Source organism: Lacerta agilis, chromosome 4 (assembly GCF_009819535.1).
Source record: "Lacerta agilis isolate rLacAgi1 chromosome 4, rLacAgi1.pri, whole genome shotgun sequence".
Lineage (NCBI taxonomy): Eukaryota > Metazoa > Chordata > Lepidosauria > Squamata > Lacertidae > Lacerta > Lacerta agilis.
Genome location: NC_046315.1, coordinates 1,118,953 through 1,137,786, shown reverse-complemented (window position 1 = coordinate 1,137,786; position 18,834 = coordinate 1,118,953). Strand labels below are relative to the sequence as shown.

Below are 18,834 nucleotides of genomic sequence, written 5' to 3'. Positions count from 1 at the left end.
GCTTTCAACTGCTAGGTTGGCAGAAGCTGGGACCGAGCAACGGGAGCTACACCCAGCGCAGGGATTTGAACCGCCAACCTTCCGATTGCAAGCCCAAGAGACTCAGTGGTTTAGACCACAGCACCACCCTGCGTCCCTTCACTTAGGATTGCATTGCACTTGCCACGTGGGGTGTAAAAAGCCCTGAAGCCAGGGGCGTAGCAAGGGGGGGTGTAGGGGGGCGGACCACCCCATGTTCCATAATGGAGGGGGTGACAAATATCAAGGAACAATTCTGCCCTACTAAAAATAAATTATTATTATTTTTTAAAAATGCCATGCTCCGAAGGTCTTATCTTACTATACAGGGATTATATAGCTATATATGAAATTTCATGCATATCGGTAATATCTTGACCCTCCTCCACCAAAATAGCTGCTACTTGGCTGGTTTTCCTATGTCGTGAAGGCTGAAATTTCAGTTCAGTGGAGCACTTACTGTTCCCAACCCTAACCCTGTGGAAAGCCATCTAATTAGACTTTAATTTGATTTTGAGATGTTTTAGGATGGTAATTAATTATTGTTGATTTTATACCAGTGTATGTATCTGATGTTAGCCACCCTGAGCCCCGACTTCGGCTGGGGAGGGTGGGATATAAATAAAAGGTTTTTTTATTATTACTTGTTATTATTCCTTTGTAAGAAAATATGAAATAACGTAAAAAACATTTTTGCAGGGGGGGAATCAATGGGGGGGGGGGTGCCAAAAAATCCCCCCCCGGGTACCAATTTACCTCGCTACACCCCTGCTTAAAGCAGCAGAGTTGCAAAGCTCCCCTTAATGGGTAATTGAGAGGAGATAGGAGAGCCATGAGGACAAAACTTTGCCTTCTTCTCAAGCAAGGCATTTAACAGCTCACTTGAGGCCAGATTAGCATTTAACCAGTCTCAGATTCATGGGAGTAAGAAGCAATACAGAGTTTTATCAGACCAGTTGGGAGCTCTGACACCGTATAAACTCAACAGCAGAGGCAGGCTCAGCATTCACCATGGGAAAAATTTCTTCAGGTTCATAGCTGCTAGTGCAGGGGTGCCAAACTCAAATTCATCGGGGGCCGCACCAGCAGTTTGGTCACTCTCAAAGGGCCGGTTGTATCTGTAGGACTACCGGTATGTGTCCACTCTTTATCATAAATTATTGTCACTGCATTCAATTATGACTGTTTTTTGTAATAATGTAAGTAATAATGTCACGCGTGTGCACTCTGTCGCTGGGCTCCCGCTGCTGCTGCCGCTTCCGCAGCGACTTTGCGAGCCCGCCGGATGAAAAGGCGGCTTGGGGGCAGCTGCCGATCGCGCACGGCAGCCCCCCCAAGCCGCTTTTTCACTCAGAGGGCTCGCAAAGTCGCTGCGGAAGCGGCAGCAGCAGCGGGAGCCCAGCAACGGAGTGCGCACATGCGACATCTTGCGCGTGCGCACTCAGTCCTGATGTTGCGTCGTGACGTCACGACGCCCCGCCCCCAGGGGGGGGTGCCTCCTCCGCGCTGCCGCCCCAGGCGGCGCGGAGCCTCCCTCTGCTCCTGTGGCCGGCGGCGGCTACACGGGCCACATGATGAGGTCTGGGGGCCGGATTCGGCCCACGGACCTTGTGTTTGACCCGTGTGCTAGTGTAAGTGCAAAGGACTGCTTGAGACGCAAAGCAGATGAGTTTCCCCTTGATCTGCTTCATGCCTTCCAATCTGGCTTCAGGCCTGTTCTTGGCACTCGAATGGCCTTGATCATCTTGGCTGATGATTCTGATCAAGAAAGAGAGTGGAGTGTGGCAATATCCTCCTTGCTATCTCTGCAGACCATCATGTCCTCCAGGCGTGGCTCTGTGCATTGGATGTAGGAGAGGAGATGATACAGTAGTTCCGCTCTTGCAGAGTGGGATCGGGGGACTGCTTTGCCCTTTAGCTTTCGGTCTGTGAGATCCTAAATGATGCCATCTTAGCTTTCCTGTGATTCTCTCTCTCCCTCCCTCTCTCCCTCCCCCCCTCTCTCAATTTCCATTGTGTATTACTAGACTGTTTTCTAACACCCATTGGCCACAATCCAGTGACTGACAATGTGATAATCATCCACTTTGCAAATGCTAAGACACCACAGGATCAAAGGCTGTATCCTACACATACAGCAGAATGTTTTGGTAGAGTGAACTGCACCAATTCCAGTTTGCAGATCATTCACATTTTGAATGTTCCCTTCTGTTAAACGCTCCCTACTATTAGAAGGTAACGACGACAGGGAGTAGATTGTAGCCAAACTATTTGCCTGATATGACTTTATTTTCATTGCCGTTGGGAATTTAAAAAGAACATGGGGAGAGCATTCAAAAGTGGTACCGCCCATGTGAAGCAGAACAACTGAACCCAGCATATTTATATGATGCTATGGGTAGTCATCATGTGGGGACTTGGAACACAGCATCATGGGTAGCCTATGGAGAGATCTGTTGGTTAGAGTGTGGGGCTGATAACACAAAGGTTACAGGTTCGATCTCCATATTAAGTTCCAAATTAGTTTTCCGTTCCGAGGCATGGAACTCCTCCACGAGAATGAAGGAGGAAAGAGGCAACAAGGAGAGGGATTAACTACATTTAAAAGTTGAAAGGGAACAGAAATGTGCATAGCTTGGCGATTTGGGCAGAACCTGTAATTTTTCTGGCACAGAAAGAAAATGGGGGGCACAGAGTCTCTGAGAAGACAACTGCAGGTCCGTGGGGATTCCCTTGTAATTGCTGTTGGGATTTCAAATGTCTCTTCCCAGTTTTCTGGCGTCTTGGGGCAGCTGGCCTCTCTGAGGGAAAACAGATTTACTGTAACCTTCCATGCCATAAAAGGCACAGGCAGATTCCCTCTTGGAGCAGCAAAGGCAGCCTGGAAGAAGTTGTGTCAGGTTCATGAGCTGCACCATAAACTCAGGTAAGTGCAAATGACTGCATGAGATGCAATGCAGATGTGTTTTCCCTTGACTGACTTCAGAGATGTCTTTCTCAGTCATGAGGCCATGAAAAGATGGAGATGGTTCTAAGCCTTGCCTATAGGAGCACTCTCGCCTGCGGGCTGCAAAACGAAGCACCTCAGCTTCAAGACGTCTTTTCAAAAGAGGAGATGGAGTGAGACCTCCATACTGCTAACCCAATCCTTAGAGGTGGGTTTAGGGGAGCACAGGCAGTGCAGTTGCCTCAGGGGTTCTGCAGGGGACACCACAACTATTATTTAGAATAGAGTGTGAAAGGCAGAGAGGTGCCAGATTTTGGCATTGCGCAGTCTGCCACCCAAATTTGAGACCCGAAGGTCTGGCACTGCAATACATTTAGTCATTTACATATATCATTTCCAATCCAGCAATGGAATTGTGATTATTATTTCTGATTTGCAGATGAGAAATTGAAAGAATATGAAAGTGTCAAACCACATGCTGCAACCCTCAAGAACAACAACACCTGGGAGTCTCTTTGATACCCCATAACAAACAATAATGTTAAAACTAATAAGTTGAAAAATGATATTCACACTGGTTGGAAATGGGAGACTGTTGGGGATTGAATTCATCAGAGGGTTAGGGTTGTATTTGGCCACGGTAGAAGGATCATTCCAGACTTACTATGAAAACTTTCCTCTTTAGACTAAACTAAACTATTTCGTCCTGTTCAGAATGACAATATAAGCTTTACAGAATCTGTAAAATCATTTCAGAACCTCCAATATTCGTATCAATTTTCAGGCTCCTTAGAATCTTTCTAAGAAGAAAAGCATTGGGGAATGATGTCCTCCATCACCAGGTTCAACGAGAGCCTTGTGAGCCACCAAACCTTTGTCCTGATTGGCATCCCTGGGATGCAGGAGAAGAACTCTTGGGTGGCCTTCCCACTCTTTGTGCTCTACGCCCTGACTCTGCTTGGGAACATCACAATCCTCTATGTCATCAAGATTGACCAAAGTCTCCATGAGCCCATGTACTTCTTCCTTTGCATGCTCGCCTGCTCGGATCTGGGCCTCTGCATCTCCACCATGCCAACAATGCTGGGGGTCTATTGGTTTGACTCGAGAGAAATCCCACTCAATGCCTGCATCAGCCAGATGTTCTTCATCCATACCTTTCAGTGGATAGAGTCTGGCATTCTTGTGGCAATGGCATTGGATCGCTCGATTGCCATTCGTCATCCACTGAGATATAGGTCACTTCTGCCAAATTCAGCAATTGTGAAAATAGGCATTGTTGTCTTCTCCAGAGGACTTTGTGTTATTTTCCCAATCCCTTTTCTTATTAAACGGCTCCCTTTCTGCCAATCCAATGTCCTTTCTCACTCCTACTGTCTCCACCAAGATGCCATGAAGTTAGCCTGTGCAGACACAAGAGTCAACGTCTTATATGGTTTGACAGTAGTTATTTCCTCTTTAGGGTTGGATGTTGTGAGCATTCTTGTATCCTACATCCTGATTCTGAGGACTGTTTTGAGCATTGCAACCCGAAAAGCGTGTCTGAAGGCTCTCAACACCTGTGTGGCCCACATTTCTGCCATCTTGATCTTCTACATCCCGATGATTGGCACCAGTATGGCGCATCGATTTGGGAGAACCTTTCCCCCATTGTCCACATGCTGATGGCCAACATTTTTGTTGCTGTCCCAACTTCTCAATCCTGTTGTGTACAGTGTGAAGACCCAGCAGATTCGGAAAGAATATGCAATGTTTTGCAGTTAAAGAAAAGATGTTTCTTTCAAAGAAGGATTCTGTGATAAAGTGAAGAGAAAGGTATTTTATTTTTATCGATTGATGCATCCATCCCATGCTGCTTCCATACCTGTTTAATAGCTGGTCTTTGTCCTTTTTTAAAAAACGAAACACCCTAAACAATTCTGCATACCCCAGATCTTGATTTTAGGGCAGAGGTGAAAGTGAGGCGGGGTCTGTTATCAATACCCAAGGGGGTTCAAGTGGCTCCGCTCCCAGATGCAGGGTTCAGACACAGAAGGAGTCCTGTCACAGTGATCCGCACTCCAGCCACCTCTCGACTGGCTTCTTGCAATGTGTTCTATGAGGGGCTAACCTTCAGCACAGCCCTGAAGTTGCAGCTGATTCCAAATTCAGCTGCATGCATTGTAAGTGGTGCTGCAGGAAGGGATCATGGAACACCATTCCTATGTGAACGGCTTGTTTGCCTAATTGCTAATTCAATGTGTTAACTTTAATATACAAAGTGCTAAACAGCTTACGACCCAACTGTGGGATAAGCAGCCACAGTGGTATCCTCCTTGAGCATCTGTCCGAGTGAGGTGTGGGTGGCCAAAACATTTCTCTTCCACCAGGTATTTGGCTGATTATCATCCTTGTTGTTGTTGTTCAGTCGTTCAGTCGTGTCCGACTCTTCGTGCCCCCATGGACCAGAGCACGCCAGGCACGCCTATCCTTCACTGCCTCTCGCAGTTTGGCCAAACTCATGTTAGTAGCTTCGAGAACACTGTCCAACCATCTCATCCTCTGTCGTCCCCTTCTCCTTGTGCCCTCCATCTTTCTCAACATCAGGGTCTTTTCCAGGGAGTCTTCTCTTCTCATGAGGTGGCCAAAGTACTGGAGCCTCAACTTCAGGATCTGTCCTTCTAGTGAGCACTCAGGGCCGATTTCCTTGAGAATGGATAGGTTTGATCTTCTTGCAGTCCATGGGACACTCAAGGGATTATCATCCTATACCCTTTTAAAGGTGTGTGTGTGTGTGTGTGTGATTGGTTTTTATGTATTTTTTTGTATTTTATCTTTTTTGTGAACCACCTTAGGATCTATGGATGAAATGTGCTATACAAATTTAATAAATAAAATAAAATAAAACCATGTTGCATGGAAAAAATAAGAGAGAGAGAGACATCGCACATATTTTTGTAAATCAAGAAAATCTTTAATTAAAGAATACAATTTGTTCTAAAATTAAAATAAAATAATAAAATAAAATAAAACCAACATGCTAATTACTGCATGAAGGGGTTAATACCATAGAGTAAACTATCCCGCTGGTGGGACAGTGTTCTCGAAGCGACTAGCCTGAGTTTGGCCAAACTGCGGGAGGCAGTGAAAGACAGGAGTGCCTGGCGTGCTCTGGTCCATGGGGTCACGAAGAGGCGGACATGACTGAACAACTGAACAACAAAACTATCCCGCTAGGCTTAGCTATGCCCATTTCCCCTCACCTTGGGAGGAACTAGGTAATCAGACAGCATGGCTCTCACCAGCCTCTTTTGAGTTCCAATTATTTAGGGAGTTTCACAACATTGTAACTAAGCCAAGTTTTACTGTCTTGAGAACCTTTTCAAATTTCAAGAAACAAGGTTCCAACTGGACACCAGGAAGAACTTTGTGACGGTAAGAGCTGTTCAACTGTGGAATGCTCTCCCTTGGGAAATTATGGACTCTCCTTCTTTGGTGGTTTTTAGGCAGAGTGAAATATACTCGGAGTCCAGTGTGAATTTCATGCTCTTTATTCAGCTCTTAGTATTGAGGAATGCAGTTTCCCCAAAACGTTTGCTTTATATACACTATTTACACAATGGGCCCCACGTGATTGGCTAATTCCAGGATACTCCTGTATGCCAATCAGGTTGCGGATTCACTTCCACCTGGAGCTGGATTGGGTGGCTCCTGCGGACCAATCAGACTGCTGCAATCTCAATCCTATTGTTCTGGGACCAATCAGACTGCTGCAATCTCAATCCTATTGTTCTGGGACCAATCAGACTGCTGCCTTTTGGATCCTATTCAACTCAGTACATAACACAGAGGTTGGATGGCCACCTGTCATGGATGCTCTAGCTGATATGGCTACACTGCAGAGGTTGGGGCCAGATGACCCTTGGGATCCCTTCCCAACTCTCTCCTTGTTAATATATTACGTCTGCATCCCACCTCTCTGGTTTGATGGAAGATGGGAGCAGAGAGTGATCTATTGAAAACCTCTGAGAGCAGAACTGCAGCTTCTTATGCAGGATCTGTGAAGATTTTCTAGTAATTGCTGTTGGGATTTCAGAGATGTTTTCTTCCCACTGGGGTTCAGCCATTTTCTGGCAGTTCAGAGGCATATTGGTTCCCTGCAGGAGAGCAGTTTTCTACCATGCTTAATGCCATAAAAAGCAGAGTCGGAGTCCAGGAACAGCAAAAGCAGGCTCAGTGTCCACCATGGGAGAAATCTTCTCAGGTTTATGGGTTGTCCTATAGAGTCAGGTAAGTGCAAAGGTCTTCCCCCATCATGAGGCCATGAGATGATGGAGATGGTTTCTATTTGGTTCTGATTCTTTTACCAGGTTTTATTTTATAGTGTTTAAAGGTGGGGGAGCACATCTCAGTCAGAGGCCTTTTTGCTTATTGGTATTTCAGTATGATCAATATGATTATTAAGATCCTAAGAGGAGACTGAGAGGTGATGTGATGGCCATCTTCAGATATCTGAAGGGATGAATCCTAGAATCCTACAGTTGGAAGAAACCACAAGGGCCATCCAGTCCAACCCCCTGCCAAGCAGGAAACACCATCAAAGCATTCCTGACAGATGGCTGTCAAGCCTCCGCTTAAAGACCTCCAAAGAAGGAGACTCCACCACACTCCTTGGCAGCAAATTCCACTGCCGAACAGCTCTCACTGTCAGGAAGTTCTTCCTAATGTTTAGGTGGAATCTTCTTTCTTGTAGTTTGAATCCATTGCCCCGTGTCCGCTTCTCTGGAGCAGCAGAAAACAACCTTTCACCTCTATATGACATCCTTTTATATTTGAACATGGCTATCATATCACCCCTTAACCTTCTCTTCTCCAGGCTAAACATACCCAGCTCCCTAAGCCGTTCCTCATAAGGCATCGTTTCCAGGCCTTGGACCATTTTGGTTGCCCTCCTCTTGACACGTTCCAGCTTGTCAGTAGGATGCCACATGGAAGATGGAGCAAGCTTGTTTTCTGCTGCTTCAGAGTGTGAGACCCGGATGGATGGATTCAAATGACAAGGAAGGATATTCTGGTTCAACATTTGGAAGAACTTTCTTAGGGTAAGAACTGTTCAGCAGTGGAACAGACTCCCTCAGAAGATGGCGGGATCTTTTCTTGAAGGTTTTCAAGCAGAGGTTGGGTGGCCACCTGCCAGGGATTCTTTAGGTGGAATCACACTGAAAATGCTGCAATTCATCCTGGGAAGGCCTGAGAGAGGCTGGAATTTAATTTGATTTCATATTGGAAGGAGGTTTTGCACCATTCAGGAAAACAACTGGCTTCCTGAAACAGGAGCCCATACGTTGGAGTTGTATTGCTCTGCTCTTGGGTTTTTGTTTTGCGTGTGTGTGTGGGGGGGGGGGTCCACTGTCCTGGGGTACTGAGGACAATGACAGCCATAAACAATTGTAAAATAATCTTCTACATTTTGTTTTTTGTTTATCTCTTTGATTTCTTTCCTGCCCTTCACCCCTTGGTGCTGGGATGGACTGCAACAATAAAATATACAATTATCAAGCACATGGAACAATTTCAGCCATAAAACAAGAAAACTGTGAAAACAGTTGCAAACAGTTCCATATGTAAAACATTTTTTAAATAAATAAATAAATCCCAATATAAATACCATACAAACATTTAAGAACTATCCAATTTATAAAAGTGGTAAAAGCAGTTCTAATGCAGTTGAGACAGGGATTGAGATGTCCACTTGAAAGGCTTGTGGAAAGGTTTTCCAAATCAGAATGTCCCACTACCCCAGAAAATGGATCTGTTGGACAAACTGGTTTTCCCACTTATCACTATATTTAAGGATCTGGTGACTTCTGTTTCAGTGTATCTGAAGAAGTGTGCATGCACACGAAAGCTCATACCAGGAACAAACTCAGTTGGTCTCTAAGGTGCTACTAGAAAGAATTTTCGATTTTGTTTTGACTATGGCAGACCAACACGGCTACCCACCTGTAACTGGAAGAGGAGGGTTTTAGCAGGTGCAGGAAAGACAACAGAGACACCACCACACTAAAGGTCAGGTGCCTATATTGTGTGGAAGGGACTTCCTGATAAGACGGTATCTGCAGGAGACCCTCACCTGTAGAGTGCATTGATCGACTGTGTATATAAAGGGGGAGGTATCCTGGGCCTAACCTGCATATATCAGTCAGTGCCCTGTCAACTGGGCCAGAAGCCAATTCTTCCAGCTTTTCACAGTCTCGATCAGTGTTGTTGTTCTATAAAAATTATAAATAAATCAAAATTCCGTCCACCCTCCACTGATTTCAGTCTCTGGTCATATCCGGTCACATCCCTCTTGCCCACTGGGAGATGATGAATTTGCCTCCACAGCCAATATTCAGCAATAACTCTTTGGGAGTCTCTTTGACTCAAAAACAGTAGAGCTACCCAAGCCACACATTGCAATGTCTAGTACTCAAGAATGATAATAATTTGGGGGGTCCTTTTTTCATAAAAAGGTATAAGTGATTTAAGCAATGAGTTAAATAATGAAATTCACACTGGTTGGAGTTGAAAGACTTGGGGGGACTGGATTCAATATAGAGTTTGGGTGTGCTTAGCCAGGGAAGAAGGAGTATTCGGGACTGTTCTTCCTTCTTTGGAGAGTCTAACACAACATTTTGTGTTGGAGAAAACTAGGAAATTTGTGCCTGCTTAGAATAACAATAGAACCTTTACAAAATCTGTAAAATAATGTCAGAATCTCCAATATACAGATCAATTTTAGGACTCTTCCTTTCACCAAACGCTCTTGGAGAACAATGTCCTCCTTCAGCAGGTTCAACGAGAGCCTTGTGAGCCACCAAACCTTTGTCCTGGTTGGCATCCCTGGGATGCAGGAGAAGAACTCTTGGATGGCCTTCCCACTGTTTGTGCTCTACGCCCTGACTGCTTGGGAACATCACGATCCTCTATGTCATCAAGATTGACCAAAGCCTCCATGAGCCCATGTACTTCTTCCTTTCCATGCTTGCCTGCTCTGATCTGGGCCTCTCCTTTTCTACCATGCCAACAATGCTGAGCGTGTATTGGTTTGACTCAAGAGAAGTCTCATTCAACAGCTGCATCAGCCAGATGTTCTTTATCCATGCATTACAAGCGATAGAGTCTGGCATTCTTGTGGCAATGGCTTTTGACCGCTTGATTGCCATCCGTCATCCACTGAGATACAAATCACTTCTACCGAATTCAGTCATTGCAAAAATAGGTATAGCTATCCTGTCCAGAGGTTTCTGTGTCTGCTTCCCAGCCCCATTTCTCATTAAACAGCTCCCTTTCTGCAGATCCAATGTCCTTTCTCACTCCTACTGTCTCCACCAAGATGCCATGAAGTTAGCCTGCGCAGACACAAGAGTCAACGTTTTGTATGGTTTGGTTATAGTCATGTGCACTATAATGCTAGATGTTCTGATCATTCTTGTATCGTATATCCTGATCCTGAAGACAGTTTTGAGCATTGCTTCTCGAAAAGAGTGTCTCAGGGCTCTCAACACCTGTGTGGCCCACATTTCTGCCATCTTGATTTTCTACATCCCAATGATTGGCATCAGTGTGGCACATCGATACGGGAAGCACCTTTCTCCCATTGTCCACATGCTGATGGCCAACATATTTGTTGCTGTCCCACCACTTCTCAATCCCATTGTGTACAGTATGAAGACCAGCAGATCCGGCAAAGGATATGCAACATTTTGCAATATATAAAAGATATATCTTTCGAAGAAGAATTCTGTGACAAAGGGAAGAGAAAATTGTTTTGTCCTTAGTAATAGATGGATTCATCACATGCTGCTTTTGTATCCAATTAATAACTGGTCTTCATCCTTTTTTTCCATGTAGATTTTTTATGTTCTAAACAATTCTGCACAATTTACACAAGCATACACAGAGACAGACACACAAAAATTTCCATACAAAGATTTGGGATTGCATTATCTTGTCAATTTTCATTCTGATAAGTTTTTTCCCATGAAACAAAGGGCTTTCTCCATAATATTTATATCTATATCTGTATTGAGTTGCAAATTCGCCTTCTTGAAAGGGTGGTGTCCCCTTCTCTGAATGGGGCAGAGAACAGAAAATGTAACTGAAACTCTCCAGGAAAACTGCTCCAGGGAAATGGATTCTGTTAAAGAGAGAGACCTTAACTTATAGCTCTGTTCAGACTATTTCATACTCTCTAAGATGCTGAGCCTGTGCTGGACATCAGAAGACATTGTTTGGATATTTTGTTATGTATCATTTGATGCTTGTGTTTTGATTTGAGGAGTTCTTCCAGTATAAATTTGAATAATATTTTTATGGGCCTGGACAATGCTTCATTTCCAAAGGAGTCAGTTCTTCTGCTTCCAGTCACTTCAAACTGCACAATATTAATATATGCAACAATTTCTATATTAATTGTCTGAGGGATGCTTTCTGTCTTTAATCGCCCAATTCACCCTTTTAACATTATGTAGAGCAGCCAGTAACTATGGTTAGGTGGGTAGAAAGCCTTCTAATCTGGTTCCAGGAAGTGAAGGTTTCTTGATCTGCCTTCCTAGGTAAATAGTCAAAAAAGAAAAGATGACTAGCTCCATGTAGGAACATTTGTACAGCACATTAAGAGCAAAGTACCTCAGCTTCCTTCAGACCTTCATTCCTGGGCGAGACTTAGGGGTTACAGATGCCTAATGCCACAGACATGACACTTCAAGTGTGGTAGTTGTGGCTTCACTTCCAGATGTCGGGCTTGACCACAGAAGTACAGTCTGGACACAATGAACCAAACTCGTCACCTCCCAAGTGGCTTATTGCAATGCACTCTATGAAGGGCTGCCCTTCAGGATATTACAGAAGTTGCACCTGACGCAGAACTGTGTGTTTGCCTGTTGGCTATCGAACCCAATTCAAGGTGTTCAATTTAACTTACAAAGCAGTTTTGAGGATTGCATTCTGTGAAGAATGTTTCAAGGCTCTGAACACCTGTGTCACCCACACTTCTGCCATCTTGATTTTCTATGTCCCAATGCTTGGTGTCCCATTGGTACATCACTTTGGGAGACATCTGCCCCCCATTGTTCACATACTGATGGTCAACATCTTTCTTGCAATCCCTCTGCATCTTAATCCTGTTGTGTACAGGGTGAAGACCCAGCAGATTTGGCAAAGGATGTGCAACATATTGCAGTTCAAAAGAAGTAGGGGTTGATATTTCTCCCAAATGAGAATTCTGCCATAAGAGGAAGATCAAGTGTTTTCTCCCTATGGAGAACCCATCCAGCCTGTGTCAATTCTGTACCTGTTTACCTGTTCACCAAGATGGCGCACTTCGTGCGTCTTATGGTCAGGTATGTCTTATGGAACGAAAAATACGGCAAACAATCTATGGTCTTTTAAATGTGTTTTTCTGAAAGTGGGGTTGTTGGGTTTTGCGTGTGTGTTCTCATTTTGTATTTTTGTGTTGTAAACCTCCCTGTAATCTTTGAATGAAGAGTGATATAAAAATCTAACATAATAAATAATGATAACAACACGATTACTTCTTAAGGCTGTGATTTTCATTGCAAACCACCTTCTTTTCCTTTGGGTACACAATTCCCTCCGGAAAATATATCAGCCCCTAGTTTTCTTTAAATACAAAATTTTTAAAATCCTTTTCTGAATCTGCTGGGTCTTCACACTGTACACAACAGGATTGAGAAGTGGTGGGACCGCAACATAAATGTTGGCCATCAGCATGTGGACAATGGGGGAAAGGTGCTTCCCATATCGATGTACTACACTGACACCAATCATTGGGACGTAGAAGATCAAGATGGCACAAATGTGGGAGACGCAGGTGTTGAGAGCCTTCAGACACTCTTCCCGGGAGGCAATGCTCAGAACAGTCTTCAGAATCAGGACATACGACACAAGAATGATGACCACGTCCAACCCCAAAGTGCACATGACAAGGATCAAACCATATAAGATGTTGACTCTTGTGTCTGCACAGGCTAACTTCATGGCATCTGGGTGCAGACAGTAGGAGTGGGAAAGGACATTGGATCTGCAGAAAGGGAGCCGTTTAATAATAAAAGGGATTGGGAAGATGACGCAGAAAGCTCGGGAAAACACAGCTATGCCTATTTTTGCAATTACTGTGTTTGAGAGAAGTAATCTGTATCTCAATGGCTCAGAGATGGCAATCAAGCGGTCAAAAGCCATTGCCACAAGAATGCCAGATTCTGCCCATTGGAATGAATGGAGAAAAAACATCTGGCTGATGCAGGCGTTGAATGGGATTTCCCCTGAGTCAAACCAATAGACGCCCAGCATTGTTGGCATGGTGGAGATGCAGAGGCCCAGATCCGAGCAGGCGAGCAGGCAAAGGAAGAGGTACATGGGCTCATGGAGGCTTTGGTCAATCTTGATGACATAGAGGATCGTGATGTTCCCAAGCAGAGTCAGGGCGTAGAGCACAAAGAGTGGGAAGGCCACCCAAGAGTTCTTCTCCTGCATCCCAGGGATGCCAATCAGTACAAAGGTTTGGTGGTTCACCAGGGTCTCATTGGAGCTCGTGATGGAGGACATCATTCCCCATGTGCATTTGGTGGAAAGGTATTAAGGAATCATAAAAGTTATTTGAATATTAGAAATCCTGGTACTATTTTACAGTTTCTGCAGTGGTTATATTGTCATTCTGAACAGAGGTAAATGTCTGAGTTTAGAACCCCAAAACTCATTCACTCAATTCTCCATCTGCCTGGGGTAAATAACGCTCCAACCTTTGCATGAGTATTAATCCCCAGCTCTCTTTTAGGTCTACTCAATGTCAGTTTAAGCATTGCTTGTGTAAGTTGTGAGTCCCAGAAACAAAATTTTGCAGTTGAAATGAGATCTGATGAACTTCCTCTGCCAGTGGGTTTGACAAAAGAGCATTGGCATCATTTGTAATGGCTACAATTCTGAACAGGGACCTGAGAAGTCCTTGCTGGAAAGCTTTCTTCAGCCACAATGCTTGGTCCTTCTCCTGCAGTTGAAGCATGAGTCTACATGGCAGGTCTTTCGTAAAGGTCACTTGGAGCAATGTCTGTTCATGGCATTGTACTGCATTTTGTCAGAAACATTCCAGCATTCAGTTTTCTATCAGGATCTAGTATTGTGACACAGGAAAACTTTCCTTACACCATGCATAATTTTAAACGCCTTCATCATGTCCCCTTCCCTTGCTCTCCTCTTTCCTAAACTAAAATGTCCCAAAATACCCATTCCTTTCAGAGCATTATGTGGCAATCTGAGAAAATTTTTCATTCCAATTAAACAAATATAGTAAAATATTAAATTTATTTCACGACAGTGAAATAAAAAGGCAGTGTAACACCACCCCCACAAACATGAAAACCCTGCACCTCTCTACCAGAAGACCTTCCTCAACTATAGATCCTCAAAGAGTCAAGACACAGACCTTGCATCATTCTGTCATTTTGAGAATTCTTACTACATGTTAAGTGTGGCAATCAGCACATGTGAGACACTTCGGTGCAAGATCTTATCTGGTTGGATCCCCAGGAATCACTGAAGAAAAGGGGCATGTTTACAGAAATAGTCTGTCTCCAATCTATGACCGTCTAGCATAAATCTGTCCTCATCAGCTATGAAAACTCATAAGCTCCTCTGCTTTGTGGAGTAGCAAAATGATACAGTGAGCTGTTCACTTAATCAAAACTCACCGCCCGCCACAAAAATATATTACACTTCAATATTTGCGGCTTTCAAAGTCCTGCTCTGTTCATGGTATTGTACTTAATTTTGTCATTCGCTTTCCCATCAGGTTCTAGTATTGTGACAGAGGGAGAAGAACTTCTTGCACTGTGCATAATTCTGTACGTCTCCTTCCCTTGGTCTCATTTTTTCCTAAGCTAAAATGTCCCAATTGTCATATCCTTCCCTCCAGACCTTCAACCTTTGGGTCTACAATCTTCCTTTAAGGTGCAGCAACCAGAACAAGGTGTGACCTTGGATTCTTTTGTTATCCATGTTATTCCTATGTAAAAGATATTAGCTCTGCCATTTCATAACATCACAATTTAAGGTCTACCTGTCATTGATCAAAGAAAAACTTATCTGCCTTGTTTCTCAAGGAATCCTTTGAACTCACCTGACTTTATGGCACAAACCGTGAAACTGGTATGCCTTTCCCCACGGTCAATGCAGAACCTGACTCTGCTGTTCCAATAATTATTCAGCATGTGAAGAAGAGTTTGGATTTGATATCCCGCTTTATCACTACCCGAAGGAGTCTCAAAGCGGCTCACATTCTCCTTTCCCTTCCTCTGTGAGGTGAGTGGGGCTGAGAGACTTCAAGGAAGTGGGACTAGCCCAAGGTCACCCAGCAGCTGCATGTGGAGGAGTGGAGACGCGAACCCGGTTCCCCAGATTACGAGTCTACCGCTCTTAACCACTACACCACACTGGCTTTTTATGGTGTCGGAATTGTAGCAAAAATGTTTTCCCTTAGGGAGGGAATCTGCTGAAAAATCGCCAGGAAGCTTGGAGATAGGTTTGCTTCAAGTGTTCCAAAGAGGCCTCTGCACTTAATGGACTCTAAGGCATGAGCTCTGGATGCAACATGATTTTCCTGACAGCAAGCACTGAGGGATTCTGCCGATGCTTTTTATTGTGTTCCAGTTAGGATTAAAACTAGTGCTATTTATCTAGAAAAAGAACATACCTTGTTCTCTTGTAATGGCAATGGCGCCAACTGTGTTCCAGCTGAACCAAAGGCCTGGTTAAAAGCTCGTGTGCTTTCCCTCTGGGAGGGAGGCTGGCCCAAAACTGCTGGAAAACAGTGGAATCCTAGGGGAATGAAATATGTGAAATCACAGTAGCAATTGTTAGATTTGCTCAAACGCTCAATCTCTGAGCTGTGAGAGCCTTCAAGGGACCCAGACCTCAGTTTCCTTGGAATGAGTGGCAGCAGAGTCTACAGCATCTTTAGCATATATCAACACACACGTAACCTGAGCATAGGATGGAGGGGCGCACTACATGAACACCCCAACAGATCTTGCTTCTATTTCTCTGTGTCTAGCTTCTCCACCTGCTCTTTGCTCAGCTCTCTCACCACACACTGTTCTATTGTTCCATCCACCCAGCAGTTAAGGGAGGGTGGGGAGACGCACCCATTTGCCCTAAGGCACCGAGCAACCTCTTTTGTTATGCTGAGAGAGGCACTTAAGTGTCAGCCAATAGAATCCTCTATCAGTTTTTAACGCTTATAGGGTATAGCTTGTTTTCTGCTGTTCTGGAAGGTAGAACCCAACTAATGGCTTCAAGTTACAAGAAAGGAGATTCCGACTAAACATCAGGAAGAACTTTCTGACTTATAGTGCCATAGCATGGGAGGTGCATGGGGTGGTTGCCCCAGGGACAAAACTGCTAGGGGTGCAAAATTTCAACACCCAGTACTGCCTCAATACAGCTGTGTGCTTCTGTTGTGGGGCTCTGTTGAGAGCAGCTTCTCCATGCCGACCAGGAAGTGACCTCTCCTGGCAAAAGAATGACTCTCTTTTTTTCTGATCCCAGAGGCTGTGATCTCCTGGGTGACACAGACGCTGTTAGGCAGTTGAATGTGCAGGCGTTACTCTGTCCATTTCCCTCCAACCGAACCCACCCCCACGCAGCCCTGGGAACTGGCAATCCACACTATGCCACTGTTCTCCCTTCCCTTTCCAGCAACTTTTATTCAGAAGCACACTGTCCCTGACCATAGTTCCCTTCATCGCCTACAAACAGCCACCCAATCTCAAACAGCTCCTCACCCACAATAATACAACAACAGGACTCAACATGGGCACTGGTACCAGAGTCTGCAATAAACACAGATGCCAACTTTGCTGCCACATAAACCCGGACAATACCATTACTGGCCCCAACAACATCAAACATACCATCTCAGGACTATTTAATTGCTCATCTTCCAACATTGTGTATGCAATCAAATGCCAACAGTGCCCTTCAGCTCTCTATATTGGACAAACAGGCCAAACCCTACGCCAAAGGATAAATGGACATAAATTTGATATCAGGAATCACAAGACAGAGAAACCAGTAGGAGAACACTTCAATCTCCCAGGACATTCTATAAAAGATCTCAAAGTAGCTGTCTTAATACAAAGGAATTTCAGAAATAGACTGGAAAGAGAAGTGGCTGAATTGCAACTAATCACCAAACTTAAAACCATGGAGAAACCTGGTCTGAACAAAGACATTGGATTCTTATCTCATTATACATGACAAAGCTATCTTTAGCCATCTCACCCCTTGCCTTTCCCTGCAAGACTAATTGCTGCCGTTAACAGTCGTCAACAGGTTTTCCACACCTATCAGCTGATCACCCATTCCCACCACCCTTCTGAGCAATACCCCTCCCCACTCCCTCACTGTATTTAAGGGTTTGGTGACTTCTGTCTCAGTGTATCTGAAGAAGTGTGCATGCACACGAAAGCTCATACCAAGAACAATCTTAGTTGGTCCCTAAGGTGCTACTGGAAATAAATTTTTATTTTGTTTTGACTATGGCAGACCAACATGGCTACCTACCTGTAACAAGAACAAACTTAGTTGGTCTCTAAGGTGCTACTGGAAGGTATTTTTAAATTTTGTTTTAATCATCGCAGGGAATGTTGTCTTTAGTTGATGTCTGCACTTTGAGGTCCTGAATAGACCTCATAAGCAAAATAGATGGTCTGCACCCACCTGACTCATGCAATTTTATTCACTGGTATTATATATTGCAATGTAAGTGTAGCACTTAAACTTTTTATTGTCCTTATGACTGGATGAGCTTCACAGCACAGAGTTTCTTAAGGATACGTTGACGGATCTGCTTCGTCTTGATACACAACTGGGTTCATCAGAGGAGGTGCCAGCAAATAGACGTAGGACATGAGTATGTGGACGATGTGAGGGGCATGTTCCCCAAAGCGGTGGATCAACGACAGGCCTATCATGGGCACATAGAAGAGCAGGACAGCACAGACGTGGGAGACGCAAGTGTTGAAGGCCTTGAGGCGCTCTTCTCTGGAGGCAATGCTCAGGACTGTTTTCAGGATGAAGACATAAGAGAGGAAGATCAGGAGGGAGTCGATTCCCACCGTGAAGGCCACAACAGTCAGCCCATAGATGTGGTTGACGATGATGTCTGAGCAGGCCAGCTTCATGATTTCCAGATGCAAGCAGTAGGAGTGAGAGAGGACGTTGGTCCTGCAGTAATGGAAGCGGCGCAGAAGCAGGGGCAGAGGCACAATCAGGGAAAAGCTGCGGAATGCAAAGGCCAGAGCCATTGTCACGATCCTCTGAGTGGTCAAGATGGAGCCATATCTCAGCGGGTTGCAGATGGCCACGAAGCGGTCAAAGGCCATGGACAAGAGCACGGAAGATTCAACGAGGGAGAGGGAGTGAATGAAGAAGAGCTGGGTGAAGCAGGCGCTGAAAGGGATCTCGCGAGCATCGAACCAAAATATGCCCAGCACTGTGGGCAGAGTAGTGAGGCACAAGCCCAGGTCGGTCAGGGCCAGCATGGCCAGGAAATAATACATTGGCTCGTGCAAGCTTGAGTCTGTTCGGATCACGTGGAGGATTGTGCAGTTCCCCAAGATCACCGTCATGTAGATGAAGCAGAAGGGGAGGGAGATCCAGCGATGGGCGTACTCCAGCCCAGGGAAGCCCGTCAAGAGGAATGTGGTGGGGTTGAAGGTTTTGTTCTCCAAATGGGAGGTGTTCATTTCACAAGAGGGTCCTGCTTCACTTCAGTGCTTTGAAGTCAGTGCCTAGAAGGCAAAGTAGTTTTTATTGTAGAATACTAGAGG

At 44.7% G+C, this 18,834-nt stretch overlaps 5 protein-coding genes and 1 pseudogene across 5 annotated transcripts in view; 3 read left to right on the top strand and 3 right to left on the bottom strand.

The window, feature by feature from the left end:
- The window catches only part of LOC117044871, a 628,087-nt gene that overhangs the window by 88,413 nt on the left and 520,840 nt on the right, over window positions 1-18,834 (top strand). The window lies entirely within an intron of this gene.
- LOC117044870 overlaps window positions 1-18,834 on the bottom strand; it is an 878,236-nt gene that overhangs the window by 444,372 nt on the left and 415,030 nt on the right. The gene's annotated exons all lie outside the window — the stretch shown is intronic.
- On the top strand, window positions 3,791-4,630 carry LOC117044917 (olfactory receptor 51H1-like). The gene has a single exon (XM_033145711.1). The coding sequence runs from the start codon at window positions 3,791-3,793 to the stop codon at window positions 4,628-4,630; it is 840 nt and encodes a 279-aa protein (XP_033001602.1).
- On the top strand, window positions 9,805-12,191 carry LOC117044979 (annotated as a pseudogene).
- Window positions 12,596-13,513, bottom strand: LOC117044978 (olfactory receptor 51H1-like). Its single transcript, XM_033145773.1, has one exon. It carries the CDS (start codon window positions 13,481-13,483, stop codon window positions 12,596-12,598), a length of 888 nt encoding a protein of 295 aa, XP_033001664.1. The 5' UTR covers window positions 13,484-13,513.
- Window positions 17,759-18,767, bottom strand: LOC117044901 (olfactory receptor 51G1-like). The gene is given in 2 exon segments (XM_033145693.1): window positions 17,759-17,865; window positions 17,867-18,767. Coding segments are annotated over 2 exon segments (954 nt in total). The 5' UTR covers window positions 18,751-18,767; the 3' UTR covers window positions 17,759-17,795.

Bases quoted from the DNA above. Each gene is read 5' to 3' on its own strand.
- LOC117044917 (XM_033145711.1), top strand. From the start codon at position 3,791: ATGTCCTCCATCACCAGGTTCAACGAGAGCCTTGTGAGCCACCAAACC.
- LOC117044978 (XM_033145773.1), bottom strand. From the start codon at position 13,483: ATGCAGGAGAAGAACTCTTGGGTGGCCTTCCCACTCTTTGTGCTCTAC.